The 24,405-nt window shown below is 35.6% G+C and overlaps 1 protein-coding gene across 2 annotated transcripts in view; it reads right to left on the bottom strand.

Moving 5' to 3' along the window:
* The window catches only part of LUZP2 (leucine zipper protein 2), a gene marked incomplete at both ends in the record, with an annotated part of 495,487 nt that overhangs the window by 57,508 nt on the left and 413,574 nt on the right, over positions 1-24,405 (bottom strand). For both annotated transcript variants that reach the window (XM_080714586.1, XM_080714587.1), the window contains 2 exons: positions 1,425-1,589; positions 13,379-13,453. In XM_080714586.1, the coding sequence (XP_080570712.1) occupies positions 1,425-1,589; positions 13,379-13,453 (240 nt within the window). The remainder of the gene's footprint in view (positions 1-1,424; positions 1,590-13,378; positions 13,454-24,405) is intronic.

Genomic DNA, 24,405 nt, shown 5'->3' with positions numbered 1-24,405 from the left:
AAAGAAGAACACAATTACATCATTTTCAGGGAAATGGATGGAATTGGAGGACATTATGCTAAGTGAGATTAGTCAGTCACAAAAAGTAAGAAATCAGATGATATTCCTAATATGCAAAAGCTAGGAAGAAATAAATCATAGGAGGGATTGTAGATGAAGAAAGAGATTCTATAGATGAGTAAATAATGTGACCTGAGGGGATGGGACTGGTGAAGAAGGAAATTCTCTAATGCACATGATTAACAAACGTATCAAAATCAACCACTAAATTAAGCATGAGAAAAAAGGAGGGAGAGAGAATTGGGGTGGGGATTGGGTAAGGGCTAATTCTGGGGATGTGAGCATGCATGCCTCACAATCTTGTATCTCATTAAGATGTATGAGTATAATGGTCAAAAATAAAATAAGTGAAAATATATTGCCTGAAACACAATTCCTCTCTACAACAGGTACCTCAGGTTGTCAAAATTTATTTGAATGTAAAACCCACAAGATGAACTATCTGATGACAGGGGGAAAAAGGCAACAAAGAAGTGCTTTTTTGTTATTCATACAGAAGGGTGCTGGTGGATTTAATGAAAGATTTACTGAAGTTTCTTGTTCCTGAACTTCAATGTAAGTTAAAATTCATTGGGAATGGTGAAAATGACTGGAGATCAAATCAAAAGAATCTGAATGCATAGGTCTGAGCATGGGTCCTACAATAATTTTCTCAGGTATCACAAATGATTTAATTGTATAGACAGTGCTCAGTACTTTGGATTCAATTTTTAAAAGCTCAGAGCTTTGGATTCAATTTTTAAAATAATATGTTTGTCAGAATGACACTTATATTCTTACAGAAACAATCAAATATGTGTTGTTTATTGAAATGTGATACAAGATATTTTCTTTTAATATATTTAAAATTATTATTATTATTATTTTATTTTATTTTATTTTATTTATTTATTTATTTTTTGGTGGTACTGGGGTTCCTGGAAGCCCTTCTACCTCCGGGCTACACTCCCAGACCTATTTTTACATTTTTATTTGGAAACAGGGTCTCCTAAGCCAGCGCGCGTGGCTGGCTTCGAACCTGCGTGATCCTCCTGTCTCTGCCTCCCAAGCGCGGGGATTACAAGCGTGCGCCACCACGCCCGGCCTTTAAAATTATTTTTTATTTTGATTAATTTTGATGCTCTTAATTTTAACAGTTATATGATTCTACTTAAGAAGCATATTCTCTATAAATAAAATATGCCTTCTAATATTCTCCAAATGACAAAGGAGACTTTACTGACTGGGTTATTAGCATTTATATACTTACTAATCTTTCAATGAATTCCATAACCTACTTGGGTTCACTCTATTGATTCTATAGAATAGACTTCATAAATAGTACAGTACTTAACATTGCTTTACAAAGCACTAATAAAATATACCTTGGGTTTTGTTCGTGCTTCTGGAATCTTAGCAGCAATTGTCCTGGGTGGAAGTAACATCTGAGTTGGATTTGAAGTGATTAGACTCAAAGGGGAAGACTGGTCACGGAAAACGGAAGTCAAGCAGAGCTGTACAGTTTCTTTCATTGCTTTCATCTGTGACTCCTAAACAGAGAGAGAGAGAAAGAGAGAGAGAGAGAGAGAGAGAGAGAGAGAGAGAGAGATTTGATTTACATGTGGCTTTGATGATCGTATTTTACTTTTAATAATCTACTCTTCACTTACCATAAAAATGAATATTATTTTTTAAATGTAATTATCTAATCTAAAAGTTCCATTATGACATGTTACTTAGTTTACATTCAATCTGTTTCTAGATCTAATATGTTCATGATATATTTTGAGCAACAAAACTTAAACACATATTTTACTTTTATGTCTTTGAATTGATAGGATTTGGGTCATTATAATTTGCTGAGAAGGAAACTGACTCTAGGTCACTCTGAATTCAATGTCTTTCACAATCATCTGCCATTTTTCTTTTGACATCAATCATTGTTATTGAGAATCTCTATACTAGGCCAGGTACAATGGTACATGTATTAAATCCCAGTGCCTAGGAGGCTAAGACAGTAAAATGTAAGTTCAAAGCCAACTTAGGGAGAACTTGCCTCAATTTTTAACCAAAAGCTTAGTAGTCAAGTACCCCTAGGTTCAATGCACAGTATCATACACACAAACAAAGAGTAATTTTTTTAGCACAATAAGCTATCATGTTTCTCATATTATCTTATGTTGTTCTATTTACCCAGATAATGGAAAAAAGAAATTTGTCTTTGATAAATTTGCCTTTGTTAAACTTCTCATTTCCTCTATACCATGTTAGGCAATAGAAGTTAATGATAATATTAACACTTTCTTATATTAGCATATCACAATATTCTACTCATTTTCATATGCAATCAACTTTATGGTTTTAAACATCTATGGAACAGAAATTTTTATTACTATTTAGCTTTGATGAAAGGCAAATAAGTTTTCATATCCTTTTGACTGACTGACTAAATTAGAAAACCATTTATCACACACATATATCCCAGATACCACTGCTAAAAATATTCTTACATGTTGATAAGAATAATAAAATTATGAGTAAAAATGATCAAAAGATCCCCAGTTAACAAATTAGGTAGGATAATGTAGGAACACAGGAAGTTATCTTTGGTCCAAGAGAGATAGGAAAGAGGTTAGTTACTGAATCCAATGTCCATGAACAAACAGGTACAAGTAAAGCTAACGTTTTAGTAGACACATGGGTTAGCAAAACACCAAGGTCTGTTTTCTCTGATAAACTCTCAACAAACTACTCCATTTTATATGTGGTGCTAGGAGTTTTCTTTTATATAACACTCTCCTAGATCCCATGTTCTTACTATAGAATACTCCTGTTCAATTTTGAAAAGTTAACTTAGATCCTTCCTAAGGACTTCTTTGGGCTGTCTGTTAAAATTTATCTAGAAAGTCCTTACAAGTAGAATAGCAACTCAAGAAGTCATTCTTTTGGTCATATCAAATAGTGTTTTTTAAAAAGCAATGAGCCAGGTATGGTGACTCATGCTTGTAATCCCAGCCCCTAGGAGGCTGAGACAGTAGGATCGTGAAGGTTTGAAGCCAGCCTCAGCTACTGAGTGAGGTTATCAGCAATTTAGTGAGACCTTCTTTCCAAATAAAATATAAAAATAGGTCTGGGAGTGTAGGCCAGGGGTAGAAAGCCCCTGTGTTCCATCCCAAATACCACACACACACACACACACATACACACACACACACAGCAGTGATACAGTCAACTGGAAATGTATCCAGAATAGGACCAGAATGCATTTCCTTATCATTACTCATGTTCTGTCAAGGTTTCTAAGATGTAATAATGATAAGGAATAAAATGAGGGAGTGTTGTTAAATGAGCAGGACAATGACTCAAATGATGATGCTTGAGTACAAGTTTTGTGCTCAAAATGGCCCCATTTTTTATTTTTTTGCAGTACTGGGGATGGAACCCAGGGGCATTCTTCCTCCAAACTACACCCCAATCTTATTTTTTAGGTTTTTTTAAAATGTTTTTGAAACAGGGTCTCACTGAGTTGTGAAGGGCCTCACTAAGTAGTTGGGGCTGACCACGAACCACAGTCCTCTGGTCTCCACCTCCGGAATGCTAGGATTACAAGCATGTTCCAACACACCTGGCCAAATGGCCCCTTTTGTATTCTTACCTTAGAACTTGGGTTGTGCATTTTCTCAGTTTATTATTTTTCCTACTAATCCTATTTACTTTCAATAATTGTAATTATCATAATTTTAATTTAATATGCATGTATATGTACGTGTATGGAAGTTTACTAGCACCGGATACAATCCCTGATCCTAAAAGTTCTCAAAAATTTTTTTTGAATGAACAACTTAAAAATAAAAACTTAAGCTGGGTGTGGTGGCACATGCTTGAAATTCCAGCACTTGGGAGGCTGAGAAAGGAGGATCGCACAAGTTCAAAGTCAGCCTCAGCTACTTAAGTGAGGCTCTCAGCAACTTAGTGAGACCCTGTTTTTAAATAGAATATAAACTAGGTCTGGGAGTATAGCCTGGAGGTAGAAAGCCCCTGGTTCTATCCCCTGTACCACAAAGAAAAAAAAAAAAACTTAGAGGAAATATTATTTCTATATGTCATTGAAAAAAACAAGTTATTTCCAAAAAAAAATAGGAAATAAGAAGTAATATCTCTTTCTGTTGGTTCTTCATTGCAACCTTGAGTGACCCTTCCCTTCTCTCACAATATACTAGGAGACTGGTATTGAAACTTGTGTTAGCAGCAAGTTAATCCTTATTTCCCTGAGCAGATATGTGTGTGGGTATGTGTGTAACTATTTCTATTACTCTTTTACTATTTTTAGTGATAAAATTTAAAAAAAGAGTAATATGACTAGGTCAGACATATTTTGACATTAAAATTTTAGCTTTCAATTTTTTTTTTTTTTGGTGGTACTGCGGGTGGAACCCAGTGGCTTTCTACCTCAGGGCTATACACCCAGCCCTAGTTTTTATATTTTTATTTGGAAACAGGATCTTACTAAGTTACTGAGAGCCTCACTAAGTAGCTGAGGGTGGCTTCGAACCTGTGCAATTCTCCTGTCTCAGCCTCCTAAGTGGGGGGATTATAAGCGCGGACCACCTCACATGGCTAACTTTCAATTCTTGTCACTTGGGAAGCAGTGACATTTCTTTTCTTATACTCACTGTATTCTTATCCTTACTCCTATTAACACCATATATCTAAAATGTATATGGCAATATAGTACACAAATCTTTAAATCTGGGTAATAACTCAACCACATGCTGAAAATAATGAGCAGCATCCAGCCAATAGTTCCAAACAGTGATTTTTTTAATTGAATATTGTTGAGGCAAGACATATTTTAGTGAAACTTTAAAGGGAATGGGCATGTACATTATATCTTAAATTATCTGAACTCTAGTCCAACTGTCTGCTCCCACAGGCTCCTGACCTTGCCAGGATAATAAAAAAAATTAACAGCATCAACATTCTAAAATGCCCTTTCCAACTCCTCATCTTTAATGGCCACAGTTATGGAACTTTCTGTAGTCTTACATTTCAACCTCTTCTTAACCTCTTACTTTCTGATTTTCTTTCTTGGGAGCAGAAGCCTGGATCATGAACTCTTATCTTAGATTCTACTCAGTTCCCTGAGAACACTGTAGATTTTTCTTGCCAGAGAACTTGAATTGCTGTGAACAAGCCACCTTAATTTGGTCATCCTTCTACCTAACCCAATTCCTTTAACTTAATAGAAACTGCCGATGACATTATTTAGGTTTGACTTGACCCAGTTCCATGAGTAGGACCCAGATAATGATTTTACGACACCTGTGTTATTACACTTTCATTTATCCTGCTTGGTGTAGTCTGTTTTGAAGCTGTAAGCAACTGTTTCGTTTGCCATTTGCTAGATCAAGACATCTTTGGTGGATTATGATGTGCACTTTGTATAACCTACTTTCTCCTAGATCCTAAAACCTATTTTCTTCTAAGATCCATCTTGGTTTTCCCCTCACTACACCAAACTACTTTTTTTACTTTTTTGCCACATGACATTAAAATACAAACTCTCTAGTTAACATGCTTTTATTTTCATGTGTCCTTCACTTACAACCCTTAAAGACCCCAAGCTCATTCTCCTCTTGTGAACTTACATGTGCTGATGCTTCTGTCTTAATGAATTCTACCCAAATATCCACATTTTTTTTTATAAAATGCTCACATATACAGCTCACAGTATATGTTCTTGGCAACAGATCCTGACTGCCCTTTCCAATAATGTTTTCTTTCTTAATTTTTTATTCCCTTTCCTAATTTTATGGTTTATTTGTTCTTTACTATCAGTTCAAATTATATTATTGTTTTTTATTTATTGTTTATCTACTTGCAACATCATTGAAAACCATCATTTGTCAATATTAACAGTATCTAGCTAAATATATTTTAACAAAATTTTAAAAAACAGAATATATAAAATAATGCTTGGTTACATGAGAAAATAGTAAAAGTTTTTCCTATTTTTATGCACTGCACTAGGTAATACACAAGAAAATTTATATCAGATATTAAAAATACTTGTATGGATGCTATATCCTATGAAGAGATCATATAAAATTAATTTTTGTTCTATATGATCTTAAGATGGCAGAAAACATATAAGAAAATATTTTATGTGTATATTAGTACTTTTCTCAGAAAAAATGCCTTCTATTTGTGAAAAGTAAGGTGTACTTAATAGAAATAAATAGGCTTCTACCTTTTTTTAAGTTACAGTACTGGGAATGGAACCCAGAGGCATTGTACTTCTGAGCTATACCCCATCCTATTTGTTATTCTTTATTTTTTTAAACTGAATCTCACTTAGTTGCAAAGGGCCTCACTAGTAGCTGAGGCTGTCAATGAACCGTAATTCTCCTGTCTCAGTCTCTCAAATACTGGGATTACAAGAATGTGCCACCAAGCGCGGTATTCTTCTAATTTTGAACTACATGAAACTTCACAAAATATTCATGTTAAATCTTTTGGATGAAAACTGTACCTCAGAAAGATCATGGTTCAATATTAGTTGATGGCTCTGAAACAAATATGAAAGGATGAACTTTATTTTTCCCTAACTATTTCTGCCAGAAAATAAGCTCCATGAACCCAGGAAACTCAGGTAAAACATTCTGATCTCTGCTGTAGTGGTTCTCAGTTTCTGTGTACAATAGCAGGATAGTACATTCCTTCATGTATAAAATAAGGTATTTATTTATATATTTAAAGAGTGATTTACTATATTGCTGATATGTGCCACTTACTGTATCAAAAGAGTCCTCATTCTGTTATGAATTACTCCTGAGTGTCTTTGTAGGTCACTCAACTTGTGTGCTCTGTAATAATGCATGGCTATCTAGGTGTAATTTTACAAGAATCAGAGACTGTACAAGCTTTGTTAGTTTGGAATTTTAAGAGATTTACCCACCTAAAAGTCATTCCTATATTATCTTTGCTGATGCTGAAAATAATTCATAAGATTTTACTAAATAAATAACTGAATCCCTTAATTTGGAAACTCAAAGATAGTCTCTATACTTTGAGATTATTATATTTTTTTTCTTCTTCTTCTTCTTCTTTTTTTTTTTTTTTTTTTGGTGGTACTGGGGTTCCTGGAAGCCCTTCTACCTCCAAGCTACACTCCCAGACCTATTTTTACTTTTTTTTTTGGAAAAAGGGTCTCCTAAGCCAGCGTGCGCGGCTGGCTTTGAACCTGCGCGATCCTCCTGTCTCTGTCTCCCAAGCGTGGGGATTACAAGCATGCGCCACCACGCCCAGCTCTATTTTTATTTTTAATAGCCAAAATTAATTATAGATGACATGAGGACCCAAATAGAGTGCAAAAATATTTTCATAATTTTTAGGAGATATTTAAACTTATTTGGAATCAAGTTATGACACTTTCGTTTTTCTTTTCAGTACTGAGGATGGAACCCAGGGGCATTCCATCTCTGAGCTATATCTCCAGCCCTAATTTTTATTCTTTATTTTGAAACTGGGTCTCACTGAGTTGCAAAGGGCCTCACTAAGTAGCTTAGACTGTCCACAAACCTTATCCTCCTGTCTTAGCTTTCTTTCTTTTTTTTTTTTTTTTTTTTTCTTTTTGGTGGTACTGGGGTTTCTGGAAGCCCTTCTACCTCCGGGCTACACTCCCAGACCTATTTTTACATTTTTATTTGGAAACAGGGTCTCCTAAGCCAGCACGCGCGGCTGGCTTCGAACCTGCGCGATCCTCCTGTCTCTGCCTCCCAAGCGCGGGGATTACAAGCGTGCGCCACCACGCCCGGCTGTCTTAGCTTTCTAAACGCTGGGATGGGATTACATGTGTGTGCCACCACACCCAACTGACACTTTCAATAGCCAGGTAACTAAATAAAATAAAAATGTCTTATATAAAGATATGGAAGAGAGGTAAAGAACAATTTTATTAAACTATACTTTTAACCATTCTAAAATTAGCTACCATTTCTACTTGACTTTATGGTTGCAGTTTATGTGACTTTTATGTACCTTACATGAGGTTTGTTGAAATTAACCTCTAATATGAAATGATTATACAGTTCACTGGACCAAAAAAAGAGACAAAATTCTAATTGTTATCCAGGTACAATGTCACATGCCTGTAAATCTCAGTACATGGGAGACTAAGATAAGAGAGACATAGGTTGGAGACCAGCCTCAATAATAGTGAGACTCTCAGAAACCTCACTGGACACTATTTAAAAATAAAAATAGCTGAGGACCATGGGCTAGAGACTGGTGGCAATCCTATCTGGGTCAGGCCATGCTGGAGGAGCTGGTGGCTGCTGGCACTGAGGCTTCCAGATACTACCAGGAAGAAACTGTGAATTGTTGTGAGCTTTACAACTACAAGCCATGAGTGAAAATGATTAGCATTTTACCTCATGCTTGACAGGGACCTGGCAGAACAGACAATGCAGTTGGACACTATGAAGGTGGCTGAACACATCTCCTCTGGCAGTGATACAGAGCAGCATCCATTCACAATATAAATTGATAAACCATTCTCAGCAGGAGAAGCTGGTTTTGCGTGGCCACAGGGACTTACTTGGCAATAAAACAGATTTGTGGGGATTTGAGACCTTGTAAATAACCCCTTGTAAATAATCTCTATAGAGGTGGGAGTAGGGCCTACTATGAGACACAGTAGAAAAGTAAATTAATAGGCAGTTCCTAGGAACTGACTGTAGGGAATCTGCAGTCCACAGTTTGTAGAGCCCTTGTAAGGTTTCTAAGGATCACTGCGGGACACCGACTCATGGTGTCAGGGAGAAATATCTCAGCCTACTGAGTAGCAGGTTCTGAAAGCAGTTAACTTGCATCTGCCTTCTTTGTGTATCAAAAGCACAAGCATTGGAGGTCAGCAAGGGCCCAGGGAGTGCAGCCACATAAAACAGGAGTAGTGGTGTCCCTGGGGCTAAGGACCTGAACAACCCAAATCCTTGGCTTGGAACCATGCATTTTCTTTCTGCCAGATCTTAGGCTTTGGGCAAAGACTGGCAGCAGTGCCATATTGGCCAGACTGTTCCAAGAGGCCAGTGTATCACTTGATCACAGATAAAAGTTGAGAATTAAATACTTTCTCTGCCAGTAGAGTTTGCACCTTGCATACATGTAAGTTAGTGGTGGAAAGTACCTCATATGACCATAACAAGCAGATTTGGAGTGACTTTTCTGAGCCTAAGCCAACTGTTCAAAGGGGCCAGAGGTTAGCACTCTGTATTATCATGGGCTTACTATCAGCAAAGCAGCAGTGGTCATTGGGGTGTATTAGGTCTCAAACAGCAAGATGCAGGTTCTGAATAGAGTAACATAGTCTCTGTTCCTGTGGAATTTGGTCACACAAGAGGAAGAAGATGCTAAGCCAATGGAACCACAAAACCTGAGAACTCTGAAAATATAAAAAGGAAATACAGTGAGGTAACAATCAACTTCCACAACTCAACAAGTGAGATCATCAATACTTATCTACAAAAATACAAGAAGAATTCTAAATTTTAACCTTCAAAATGATAAAAGATCTCATAGAAAGTGTTCAAATATGAAAAAAATTGAGATTTAAGAAAGAACCAGAAAAAAAGCTTTGAATGAAATGAAGGAGCCAATAAATGAATTTAAAAGAATAATAAGAAACAACCCTGGCTGGCTAGATCAGATGGAAAACAGGGTATCACTCTTGAAAGATTGTTCATTAAAAACTGAAAGACAATCAACAGTATACAAAAGACATTACAACATGACCTAAACACCAAAAAATGATGAGACAATATGAAATAATCTAACTTACAGATAAAAGGCATTAAAGAAGGTATAGGAGCATACACAAGGGTATTTATAATCTCTTCAGAGAAATAATATTAGAGAATTTTCAAACATAGAAAAAGACTTGAAAATTCATACACAGGAGGCAGAAAAAATACCATTAAAACATGGTCATATAAGGACCTCCTCATGCTATGTAATAATCAAAATGGCTAACATAGTGGCCAAAGAAAGAATTTTAAAATCAGTAAGAACAAAAGAATTGGTGACATCGAAGGGTAAAACAATAAAAATCACTTCAGACTCCAAAACCTAAGTCATGAATGACTGGACATACTGGTAGAAAGTACTCCAGTCCTGGAATAAAATAACTACTAACCAATAATGCTATATTCAGAAAATATATAATTAAAAATTGATGGAAGCTGGGTGTGGTGACACACACTTGTAATCCTGCATTTGGGAGGCAGAAACTGGAGGATTGTGGTTTGTGGACAGCCTCAGCTACTTAGTGAGGTAATTTGCAATTCAGTGAGACCCTGTTTCAAAAATAAAAAAGACTAAAATATAGGGCTGGAGGTGTTGCTCAGAGGCACAGTGCCCCTGGGTTTTATCCTCTGTACTGAAAAAAAAAAATTGATGAAAAATAGGCAGAAACATAAAATGTATAACAACCAAGCAGACACTAGAGAAAATACTTAGAAAAATAAATTATCTTGTGGGGAGTGTTACTGGGGGTGGAACCTAAAGGCTTTCTACCTCCAGGCTATACTCCCAGACTAATTTTTTAAAAATATTTTATTTGAAAACAGGGTCTCACTAAGTTGCTGAGAACCTCAATAAGTAGCTGAGACTGGCTTTGAACCTGTCTGATCCTCCTGTCTCCGCCTCCCAATTGCAGGGATTACAAGTGTGAGCCATCACACCTGGCTAGAAATAAATTATAAAAAGAAGAAAATTTCAGAACCAGAGAAAAGGCAAATTCCATCATGTGGTCAACTAAACAAAGGAAAAAATAATACTACAACAAACTGAATAAAGAACATAAAATAACAGGAAACAAAAAATCAACTTTCAGTAATAACACTGTTGAAGATCTTGACTCCCAAATTGAAAGATGTCTAGATACGTCAGGATCATTAAATTCAAGAATTCAGTAGGACCTAAATCATATTGCAGAAATGGTATCAAAAATAAAAGAAAGAATTTGAAGAAAGATAGCCTAGTTAAGCTTAAGTATAAGATTGCCTTGGGGTTTCTAATTCTACCAATTCTATAAAGTGCAAAAAGCCTCTTTATGAAGTAATATTTTAAGGCATGATTTGGATATGGCCAGATATTAATATGTATTGATATAAACTTCTATGAATTAAAACATAGCTTATAAAACTAAAGGCTTGTTTGTTTGTTTGTTTGTTGGTTGGTTGGTTGGTTGGTGGTACTAGGGTTCCTGGAAGCCCTTCTACCTCCGGGCTACACTTCCAGACCTATTTTATATTTTTGAAACAAGGTCTCTTAAGCCAGCGCGGCTGGCTTCAAACCTGTACCATCCTCCTGTCTCCGCCTCCTAAGCGTGGGTATTACAAGCGTGTACCACCACGCCTGGCCTGAGACTTTTTAAAATTAATAATTTTTACCTAGTCTCCAAAATAGAAATCAGACACCCCAAGAACTATTAAATATTAACAATTTATGTTCTTTTTATTTTTTATTTTTGTTTATTTATTTTATTTTTTGAAACAGGGTCTCACTGAGTTGTGAAGAGCTTCACTAGGTAGCTGAACCTGTCCGAGAACCATGATCCTCTAGTCTCTGCTTCCCAAATGCTGAGATTACAAGCATGCGCCATTACACAGGCAAATATTAATGACTTAATTTAAAATTTAAATTAATTTATCATAAAGACATAAGGTACTCACAAAGATATAAAATTGTTAAGATACCAAATTGCTCAGTAAAAAGCTTAATTTGTCCCAGAATTTTAAAACTTACAAAGAAATATTCTTAATATTCATAAAATATCCTTACTAATTCTTCCTACTTGTTAAGATGGTTATGATAACAACAAAGACAATTTGGTCTTATGAAAATAAAGAAATGTGCTTATGTGGGAGGGACACAAATCTTTTAAGGGTAGAATTTTCGCTGGTCTTTTAAAACCATTGCATAACAGGTGCTGGAGACACCAGCTGAACTCCAAAAAAAACCATTTTTAAATGTTCCATTTTCTCTCTTTGCTACAGAAAACACCCCTGCTTTAAGTTGGTAATTAGAAGGCAATCTCCTTTCTTTAAAAATATTGTTAAATACATATTAGTTACTAAGAAATAAATTATAAGTGCATTCATTTTACTTAATGTTCTCATTAAAATGATTAATGAGCTGTGAACACAATATAGAAAGCTCTTAACAGCATAGAGAATATATTACTCAATTAAAAATTATTTTATAAATATGTAGATAGAGAACAACATAATAAATAGTAGGTAACTAAGAAAATGAATTAAATATGCAAAAGCCATCATAATAGAATAATATATATATATTTGGTGCATATATAACATTTATGTAGTTTTGTGACATTGTAAATATGATACATAAACATGATACATTCATATGTATTTTACATGCATGTATTACATACATCATATGCATATGTCTACACTTATTTAATTCATGGATATAATATAGAAAGCATATATATGCTCATATGCATTAAAGACTATTTGTATTGGTATGATTATTGGATGATAAGAAACTTTTTCATAGGTACTCTTCACAAGAATACCTAGTATAACTTGACTCAGTCTTTTCCCAAAGACAGTTTTTTTTCATGAATTTTGTGTCTTTATCCTTAATCTATGTTAAGATATGTAATATTTTAAAATGTATTTCATATATTTATTTTAAAATATTTTCATATAATTTTAAATTTTATATCAATATATGTTATATTGCTACCGATATATTTAATATTTATTATTTTTACATTTTGATTAATATTTTAAATATTATCATATAAAATATATACATTATATTCCATTAATTCTAATAGTAAGCAATTACTTCCATTTAGTTTTAATTCTAACATTGCTATGTTTGATGTCCTTTTGCATATATTCAAATACATATATAGATATATAAATACTAAAACATTTATATAAAAAATAGTTATAACAAGTAGATGTCAATGACTATTTCTATTTGCCTTATAGTTCATTCATGCAGTTAATATATGGCATATTACTGGTGCTTTACATCATCTTTATTTATGGTGCTCTATAAAAATTTTGCCAGAAAGGTAAAAAATAAATTCATGAAGTCATGAAGATGAAAACTTCAGTCAACTTATTGCAGCAGAATAAAGAAGAAAAGGATATTTTCAAATATTCATGAGTTTTATAACCCTTTTATAAGCACAGCCATCTAGAGTTTCATTAAAACATAAAAGGAAGGAATGAGCATATCCCATCATTTAATAAAAAAACAAAAACAAAATCATGAAGGTGCAGAGATTCAAACTTACCCTGTCAAGAGCTGCTTTCTCTAGTTCATTTTTAGCCACAGCTAATTTTTGTTCCAGATCAGTCAGCTGTTGAGCCTGTAACACAGAAGAAAGTTCTATAAACTCCCACGTTACACTGAGCATCCGTCATCATTGACAAAGAATACAAACTTAAAGAAAAAATATGAAGATTTGGAGTTTTCTTTATAAGCATACACATTTGGATCATCTTGTTTTATCTATTATTTCATTTATTCATACAATTAGTTTCTATAATTAGTTTATTTGTTTCTCCTTTAGTTAGTTCTTATATTTCCATTACTTTAGGCATTTTGCTAGAGATTTTAAATTGCAGATATTAATTTTAATATATAATATTTCAGAGAATATTTTATTGATGCTTTGTAATTCTGTATAATAGTGGAATTTATTATGAAATATTCATGTATCCATGTAACACAATTTGATAATTTGATTCCTTTGTAACACTTTTTGACATCTCACCTTCCCTCCTCCCAATCTCCATCTACTTCACTTGTCTTCTGTTTTGTTAAGACTGCTTTTTATACCTTTTTTCTGTCTAGTTTCCGAGCATGAGGAAAAGTATATGGCTTTTAACTTTCTAAATCTGGCTTACTTCACTTAAACTATATGCTTCAGTTCTAGCCATTTCCCTGTAAATTACCTAATTTTGTTCTTTTTTTTAACAAATTTTTATTGAACATAAATAGTATACATTTACACTATATGTGGTGCCCTCTCCCCCCTGCCCTCGTTTTCTCTTCCCCCCCTCCCACCAATGGTTGTCCAGGTTAACCATGTCTTATTCATAATTTTACACATGTTCAGGTGTAGACCCTCATTAATCAAGATCGGTCTTTCTCCTCTCCTATCTTTCCATTCAAACTTAGTTAGTATTTCCCCTCTACTATCTGGAGTCCCACTGGTATCCTTTGTGTTTTCTAGTTTGGGCATATTAGAGGAAACATGTGTATCTTCTCCTTCTGTGCTTGGTTGATCTCACTTAACATGATGTTCTCCAGGGCTTTCCATCTTCTTGCAAATGATATAATTTTGTTCTTCTTTATGGCTGAATAGAATTCCACTGTGTGTATTTCCCACAGTTTTGCTATCCATTCATCTGTTGATGGTGATCTGGGTTGGTTCCATATTTTGGCTATTACAAATTGTGCTGCTATGAACATAGGTATGCATATGTTGCTGTATTTCTCTGAATTCAATCCCTTTGGAAAGATACCCAGGAGTGGTATAGCTGGATCATATGGTGGATCTATTCCCACATTTCTTAGGAATCTCCACACAGATCTCCATAGTGGCTGAACTAGTTTGCACTCCCACCAACAGTGTAAAAGAGTTCCTCTTTCCCCACATCCTCACCAGCATTTGTTGTTCTTTGATTTCTTTATGCTTGCCACTCTGACTGGAGTTAGATGGAATCTCAGTGTAGTTTTGATTTGCATCTCCCTGATGGCCAGTGATGAAGAACATCTTTTCATGTATCTATTAGCCCTTTGTATCTCTTCTTTTGTGAAGTGTCTATTTAGTTCATTTGCCCATTTCTTGATTGGGTTATTTGTTTTGCTAGTGTAGAGTCTTTTGAGCTCTTTGTATATTCTGGATATTAGCCCCCTATCAGAATGGTGGCTGGTAAAGATCCTTTCCCATTCTGTAGGCTTCCTCTTTAGGTTATTGATAGTTTCCTTTGATGAGAAGAAACTTTTTAGTTTGATGTTATCCCACTTGTTTATTCTTGCTTTAATTTCCTGAGCTTTGGAGGTTTTGTTGAGAAAGTTACTGCCTGTGCCAATATGTTGTAGTGTTGAACCTATGTTCTCCTCTACTAACTTCACAGTCTCAGGTCTAATTTCTGTCTTTGATCCATCTTGAGTTGATTCCTGTGTTAGGTGAGATATAGGGGTTTAGATTAATCTTTTTACAAATGGATAGCCAGTTCTCCCAGCACCACTTGTTGAAAAGGCTGTCTTTTCTCCAGCATATGTGGCCCCTTTGTCAAAGATTAATTGACTAAAGATGTGTGGGTTTGTTTCTGTATGTTCTATTCTAATCCACTGGTCAGTATATCTGTTTTTGTGCCAGTACCATGCTGTTTTTACTATTATTGCTCTATAGTATAGTTTGAAGTGTGGGATTGTAATGCCTCCTGCGTGTTTCTTGTTATTGAGAATTGCTTTGGCTATTCTAGGTCTTTTCTTTCTCCATATGAAGTTTATGGTTGATTTTTCTAGGTCTCTGAAGAATGTCATTGGTATTTTAATGGGAATTGCGTTGAACCTATAGATCAGTTTTGGCAGAATGGCCATTTTGATGATATTTATTCTGCCTATCCCTGAGCACGGGAGATCTTTCCATCTTCCAAGGTCTTCTTCTATTTCTTTCTTTAATGTTTTATAGTTTTTGTTGTAGAGGTCTTTTACATCTTTGGTTAGGTTTATTCCTGGTATTTTATTGGTTTTGAGGTTATAGTGAATGGAATTGTTGTTTTTGTTTCTTTCATTGTGGATTCGTTGTTGGCATAAAGAAAGGCCACTGATTTCTTTAGGTTGATTTTGTAACCTGCAAGTTTGCTGAATTTGTCAATCAGCTCCAGAAGTCTTTTGGTTGAGTTATTTGGGTCTTCCAGATAAAGGATCATGTCATCTGCGAATAAGGATAATTTCACTTCCTCTCTTCCTATGTGGATTCCTTTGATTTCCTTCTCTTGTCTGATTGCTGCAGCAAGAGTCTCAAGGGCTATATTAAAAAGGAGTGGTGATAGTGGGCATCCTTGTCTTGTTCCTGACTGTAGCGGAAATTCTTGCAGTTTTTCCCCATTCGATATAATGTTGGCTTTGGGTTTGCAGTATATTGCCTTAATGATGTTGAAGTACTTTCCTTCTATCCCAATTTTTTGCAGTGTTTTTAACATAAATGGGTGTTGGATTTTGTCGAATGCTTTTTCAGCATCTATTGCTATGATGATGTGGTTTTTGTTCTTGGTTCTATTTATGTGGTGAATAACATGTATTGATTCGCATATGTTGAACCAGCCTTGTTTTTCTGGGATGAAACCGACTTGGTCATGATGTATTATTCTCTTGATATAGTTTTTAATGCGTATAGCTAGTATTTTGTTTAGAATTTTTGCATCTATGTTCATTAAGGTTATTGGTCTGTAGTTTTCCTTTCTTGAGGTATCTTTATTTGCTTTGGGGATTAATGTGATACTGGCCTCATAGAAGGAATTTGGAAGAGTTCCATCTCTTTCAATTTCCCAGAACATGTTGTGAATATTGGTATTAGTTGCTCACTGAAGGTTTTGTAGAATTCAGCTGGGAACCCATCTGGGCCTGGGCTTTTCTTTGGTGGAAGAATTTTTATTGCCATTTCTATTTCTTTGGTTGTTATTGGTTGGTTTAGGCTTGCTATGTCCTCTTGGCTCAGTGTAGGAAGGTTAACTGTGCTTAGAAATCTATCTATTTCTTCCAGGTTTTCAAGTCTATTGGAGTATAAAATTTCAAAGTAGTTTCTGATAATCTTTTGAATTTCTTCACTATCTGTGGTGATATCTCCTTTTTCATTTCTAATTTTGATAATTTGAGTTGATTCTCTTTTTCTTTTGGTTAGGTTGGCCAGGGGTTTATCAATTCTATTAATCTTTTCAAAGAACTAACTTTTTGTTTAATTGATTCTTTGAATTGTTTTTTTGTTCTCTATTTCATTTATTTCTGCTCTAATTTTGATGATTTCTTGTCTTCTGCTGGCTTTGGGAATAGACTGTTGCAGAATTTCTAGATCCTTGAGTTGCGTCATTAGGTTCTTTACTTGGTGGTTCTCTGTCCTTTTTATGTGGGCACTCAATGCAATAAACTTTCCTCTTAGTACTGCCTTCATGGTGTCCCATAGATTTTGGTAAGCTGTGTCTCTGTTTTCGTTTGTTTCCATAAATTTCTTTATTTCTCCCCTAATTTCTGCTCTTACCCATTTGTCATTCAATTGTGTATCATTCATTCTCCATGAATTTGAATACTTTCTTTCGAGTTTCCTGTTGTTGATTTCTACTTTTATTCCGTTGTGGTCTGAAAAGATGCATGGAATTATATTACATTTTTTGAATTTGCTGGTATTTTCTTTGTGTCCCAGGATGTGATGTATTTTGGAGAAGGTTCCATGGGCTGCTGAGAAGAAAGTGTATTCTGTATTTCCTGGTTGAAATACTCTGAAAACGTCTATTAGGTCCATTTGGTTTATGGTTTCCTTTAGTTCTAAAGCGTCTTTACTCATCTTTTGCCTTGAAGATCGATCCAGTGGTGTGAGAGGCGTATTAAAGTCTCCCAGAATTATTGTATTTGGGTCTACTTGGGATCTTATGTCCAGAAGGGTTTGTTTTACAAATGTGGTTGCACCCATATTTGGGGCATAAATATTTACTATCATTATATCTTCTTGGTGTATTGTTCCTTTTAATAAAAGGAAGTGCCCTGATTTGTCTCTTTTGATGTGTTTTAGTTTAAAGTCTGTTTTGTTGGATATCAGGGTTGCTACCGCTGCTCTTTTTTCGTCACTGGTGGCATGGTATATATTTTTCCATCCTTTCACCTCAGCCTGTGAATGTCTTTGGCTGTGATGTGAGTTTCTTGCAGACAGCATATATTTGGATTATGTTTCCTAATCCACATTGCCAGTCTATGTCTTTTGATTGGTGAGTTAAGTCCTTTGACATTAAGAGATATTATTGAAATATGATTTTCATTTTCTGCCATTTTGTGTTCTGTCTACTCTTGGGTGGTGTGATCTTTCTTCTTTACTTACATGGCCCACTTATTAACTTCCTCTCTTCTTTGATTCTGAAGTCTGCTTCTTTTTTCTTCCTTATGGTTTATTTCTTTAAGAATTTTCTCTAGTGTTGTCTTTGAATTCATGAATTTTTTGAGATTCTGTTTATCCTGAAAGATGTTGGTTTCCCCATTGATCTTGAATAGTAGTTTTGCTGGATATATGAGCCTTGGTGGGAAGTTATTTTCTTCCCGGGTCTGAATCATGTCGTACCAGTCTCTCCTAGTATTCCTGACCTGGGTTGTATAGTCTGGGGTTATTCTTATTGTTTTGCCTCTATATGTCACCTGTCCTTTTGTTCTCACTGCTTTTAAGATTCCTTCCTTGGCCTCTATGTTGTTCAATTTGGTTATTATGTGGTGTGGAGTGGTTTTTCTTTGGTCCTGTCTCAGTGGAGTCTGTATGCCTCCTGGACTTGAAGATTCAAGTCTCTTTCCATATTTGGAAAATTCTCTGAGATTATTTCCTTGAAGATATTACAGATGCCCTTGGTCTGTACCTCTATCCCTTCCTCAATGCCTATTATCTGTAAATTAGGACACTTCATATTATCCCATAATTGCTGGATGTTTAGGTTTTGTTGCTGCAAAGATTTCTGTATATCGCTGACTTTGTTTTCGGTTTGGGATGTACTGTCTTCTAATATTGATATTCTGTTTTCCATTTCATCTAATCTTCCAGAATTTCTTTCTATTGCTGTCTTCCTTTCACTTATTGCCTCTTTCATTTCATTCCATACCTCTTTCTGATTCTCTTTTAGTGTTTCTAATTCACCTTTAACCTCCTCTATACTTGTTTTAAATCCTTTCATCATATTGAACATCAAGTTTCTGAACTCCCCTTCTTACATTTCTAGTAGGTCAGTATTCGTGATTTCTGCTGTCTCTTCATAATTCCTGGTTCTCATATTTATTGCGTTCTCTGTCCTGTTTTTCTGATTTCTACCCATCGTTCGTGGGTAATGTGCTTAGTCAAATCTTAATATTAGGAGTTTAGGGGTATCGGCTAGTCAGCAGAGCCTTTCCAGTGTTGAGGGCAGGTGATGTGTGAGGAGCTGGGGTGATTGGTAAAGGAGTCGGATTAGGTAGAGGATATGTTTAGGTTGAGAAAGACTTTAAGTATGATAAGGTAATAACTTGCTAGGAATGAGAGAGAGTTAACTACTAGGACTCTTGTCGTTAGTAGAGTAATTATGGATATAAGAAATACTTTGAGTATTAAACCAGGAGGTATATTATGGGAAAAAGTTTTTGGGGAGAAAAGTATGTAGGTTAGTGTGGGAAGGTTTGTAAATAGGGGTGATGGAAGGAGCAGAAAGACATAAAAAAAAGAATCCACACAAGATACCAAGACTATTATGTAATCCAAGAAAAAGGAAGGAAAACCAATCAATGGAGGAGAATGAAAAAAAAAAAGGAAGGAGAGAGGAAGAAAGAGGAAAAAAGAACAAGAATAAAATAAAAGGAACTAGCAGCTGTGTGAAATAAAAAAATAAGGCAAACTATCATATATATATATATATATATATATATATATATATATATATATATATATATATATCAACAAGTTAAAGTAAAAGAAGTGTGGGTTAAAAGAAAAAAAAAAAAACAGCAATAACCATACCAAAACAAAAGCACTGTAAAAGCAAAATAAAACAAAACATCCACATTAAAAGTAAAACAAACAGTCCTCCTTATTTATGCATATGGGGTAGGTCCATATAATATGTGCATATCTGATTGCTTTGGTAGCTTTCAGAATACCATCCAATGTCTCTTAGTTTTCTTTGTACTCTATTTTTATCTTCTTAGGTCACTCTGGGTGTTTGGACACCTTTCTCTCCTTTAGCTGCTTTAGGTTTATGTGTCCGGATTTCTGGTTTCACTGTTATTTGATTCTGTACAATTCACAGGTTCTGCGAAATTCTAACCTGTGGTCAGCACCTCTGCACTCACCACCCTAGACTCCAGTCTGTGCTTCCCTACAGCAGGGGTGGAGAATGATCAAAGTATAATTGGAACCTCCCCTTGAGGTCCTGTGCAGATATTGTAGCCCGATGGATTTTCCTGTGTCTCTGGAAATTCCAGCTGGGGTAGCTGGTGTGGTCCCAAGATGTACCCTGGGCAAATGGATGCTGGTTCCTGGATGCCCACACTTACTGCCAGAGCTCTGCCTATTCCGAGAGTGCAGGCTGGGTGCACTGCTAATACTGGACCCAAGTGTGTGTAGATGCAGCTGTCTATTGCTGCTGGTATGCTCTTCCAAGGTGTATTGAGCTGTGTTCTCACTTAGAACTAAGCATCTGTCTACCAGGAGGGTGGGAACACCCAGCGGTGGGCCAGGGGTGCAGGGTAGGTGCTCAAGGGTCCAGTGTGCGGTGTCCAGCAATGGTCTCTGCCTCCCGTGGGACGTAGAAGCTGGGGGTGCCCCAAGGAGATTTCCAGGTCACACAGGGCTTTCACAGCCTGGAAGGCAGGCTCTGGCAAGGTGGCAGGGGCTAGACACACAAGCAGGCTCCAATTTAGGGGTGGTAGTGGCACAGGAACTGACTACTAGCAGGGGACCGTGGCGCAGACAAGGTGCGTGAGGAGAGTGCTCGGTTCTCAGGCTTGGGCCCGTGCTGGGGGTTTGGGGCTGCGCACACGCTAGGAACCCAACTTACCAGGGCGCCCTCAGGTACCTGACTTGGTTCAAGATTCCGTGGGAGTCTCTATGCAGTTGTAATCCGGTCGCTGGTGAGCACGCAGAATTCTGACGTGGGTGCTGCTCACTGCTTAAGATGGGGTCCTAAGTCCGTTTTTAGTCCCGGATTATCTTGCCACGGTAATATCTGGCAGGCAGCTCCTCGAGCAGCTGCAAAAGCAGCCCGCAGATTGGCGTTCCAATTAGCGTTCCGATTGTATCTGCAGCAGGTCCCGTGTCCGATCTTTGTTCTTCTTCTTCAAGTTCAGGGTTCTGCCGAGGTACCTGATTGTGTTTTAGTTCCTGGTATGTATTTATTTTGTTGATTAAGACACTGCTTTCTTAGTATTCGAACTTTATTTGCTTCAGCTACTGAGAAGTGCTGTGTCCCTCAGTCGCCATTTTGAAAAAAGAAAAAAAAACTAATTTTGTTCTTTTTAATGGCTGAATAAAACTACATTATGTATATATACTATGTTTCCTTATTGACCAATAGCAATCAAAGAGTTTGAAGCAGCAATAAAGAGCCTACCATAAAACAAAACCCCAGGACCAGATGGTCTCCCAAAGGAATTATACAAAACCTTTGTAGAAAAGCTAATCCCAATACTCCTTAATCTATTCTGTAAAATATAAAGAAATAGGAATCTCTCAAATATCCCAAATCAACATTATATTAATATCAAAAACAAATAAAAATAGACGAAGAAAATAAAACTATAGGCCTTTACTCTTGATGTACTTAGATGCAAAACTGCTAAACAAAATACTAGCACACACATTCAAAATCACAAAAAGAAAATAATTCACCATGACCAAGTAGGGTTCATCCCAAAGATACAAGGGTAGTTCAACATATGAAAGACAATCCATGTAATTAATTACATAAATAGAACCAAAAACAAAAACCCATAATAAACAAGAAAAAAAAGAATAAACTAGAAAAATAAAACACAGAATAGTCAAAGTAGTTCTCAGCAACAAGAATCATACCAGAGACATCACAATAAATGATTGCAAACTATACACAAATGCAGTCATAAAACAGCATGGCATTAACACAAAAATAGATACATAGATCAATGGAACAGAAGACTCAGTAACAAATCTTCACACTCACAGCCAATTGATTTTTGACAAAGGTGCCAAAAACATACATTGGAAAAAAGATAGCTTGACAACAAATGGTGTTGGCAAAACTGGTTAACCATATGCAGAAAAATTGAAATAAACCCCACTTTCTCACTCTGCACAAGAGCTTCTTGAAGAGGGCATCGGTACAACACTTCAACACATAGGCACAGGTAAAACTTTCTCAACAAGACCTCAAAGGCACAATAAATTAAAAGGAGGGTTACTACATAGGATTGAATGAAACTGAAGCGTTTCTATACAGGATAATAAACTATCAAGAACCTCAACAGAGAACCTACAGAATGAGAAAATAATTTTGCCAACTATTCCCCCAATAGAAGACCAATATCTATAATTTACTGAGAATTCAAGAAGCTCACAGCTAAGAAAACAAATAACCCAATACAAAAATGGGCAATGTAACTAATTAGAAGAAATTTAAATGGCCAATAAATGTAAAAAAAAATGTTCACATAATTAGCTGTCAGAGAGATGCAAATCAAAACATACTTGAGAACTCACCTAACTCCAATTAGAATGGGAATCATTCAAAACACACACAAAAATGATGGTGAGAATGTAGAGATGTGGAGATTATGACACATTTTTGGTGAGGTTGGAAATTAGTGCAACCACTTGAAAAGCAGTATAGAGAATTCTCAGGATGGGGATGTTATGATGCAGCAATAACACTTCTGGGTATCTACCCCCAAAGATGAAAACAAACTACCAAACTCATGCATGTGTGTTTATGTTCATAGCCTCACAATCCACAATTGCCAAACTATGGAACCAGCCAAGATGTCCATCAACAGATGAATGGATTAAAAATCTCTGGGATTTGTACATGATGAAATTTTACTAAGCCATAAAGAACAAAATTATCTCATCTGTGGGGAAATAGATGGAACTGAAGAACAGTATGCAAAATGAGATTAGTCAGTCACAAAAAGTAAAAAAGTAGATACTACCTTTAACATGCTGAAGCTAGGGAGAAAATGGGTCATAGGAGGAACTCAAGAGGAAGAAGGAGAAACGATAGGTGAGCAAAAATGGTGACCTAACTGAGGGGAATGGGAGAGGTGGAAAGGAAAAAAATTTAATGTATATGATGTATATTCATAAACATATGAAAGTCAATAAGAAAGACAAAATGAGGAGAGAAAGGAAGGGAAGACAGTGGATATTGGGGAATATGGACAAGATAAATGATGTATAAGGAGACAGGCATGGTTCACACTTGTAGTCCAAGCATTTGGGAAGCTAAAACAGAATGATCACAGTTTGTAGACAACCTCAGCTACTTAGTGAGGGCCTTTGTGATTTAATGAGACCCTGTTTCAAAATAAAGAATAAAAACTGGTCCAAGGGTGTAGCTCTGGGAACATCCTTAGTACCATTAAGAAAAAAAAGTGATGTACATAAAAAGGTCTAGAGTAATTACATAAATATGTGGACACTGCCACACTTCTGAATAAGGAATGGATTATTGAAGAAGTAAAGGGTGAAATTAAGACATTTTTAGAAATAAATGAAAATTGAGCCAGAACATAGCAAATTCTCTGAAACCCCTTGAAGGCAGTAGTAAGAGGCAAATTCATAGCACTATGTGCCCACATAAGAAGAGAAAATTATCAAATAAGTAAGTTAAAGACAAACTTCAGTCCTTAAAAAACTGGAAAACTCTAACCCCCAAACCAGTAGAAAACAGAAAATTATTAAAATCAGAACAAAAATCAACAAAGTATAGAATAAAAGAACAATATAGAAAATCAACAAAACCAAAAGCTGGTTTCTCAAAAAATTAAGATGAATAAACCACTAGGCAATCTAATAAAAATGAAGAATCAATCCAAAATAAGGAATGAAAAAGAGATATTACTACTGACAGCATGGTAATCCAGAGGATTATCAAAGACTATTTGAAAAACTATACTCCAGCAAAATGAAAAACTTAGAAGAAGAAATTGACAATTTTCTAGACACATGCAACTTTCCTAAACTGAACCAAGAAGATATAACAAATTTGAACCAACCAATAGCAGTTAATTAATATGTGATAGACACCGAGTTTGGTCCCATACATTGCTCTTGTGAGTCATGTTGCTATTAACATGGGTACGATCATATTGTTAAAGAATGCTGACTTTAATTTTTCAAGAAAATATCAAGGAGTAGTAAAATTATGTCTTCTTCTGAGGAACTTATATTTTAATCTCCAAAACGGTTACATTAATTTACAACCTTACATCCTCCACCATGTTTGTTACTATTTAGTATTAATATTATTTTTCATAACTAAACAGAATTACTTTTGTATTACCCTGCTTTTTTATACATGTATAAGAAAGTGCTAGTTTCAGATGCTGCACCTAAAT

The sequence above is a fragment of the Muscardinus avellanarius genome, assembly GCF_963383645.1.
Source record: "Muscardinus avellanarius genome assembly, chromosome: 1".
NCBI classification, from domain to species: Eukaryota; Metazoa; Chordata; class Mammalia; order Rodentia; family Gliridae; genus Muscardinus; species Muscardinus avellanarius.
The sequence above is the reverse complement of the archived record's forward strand: the minus strand, read 5'-3'. Positions and strand labels throughout refer to the sequence as shown.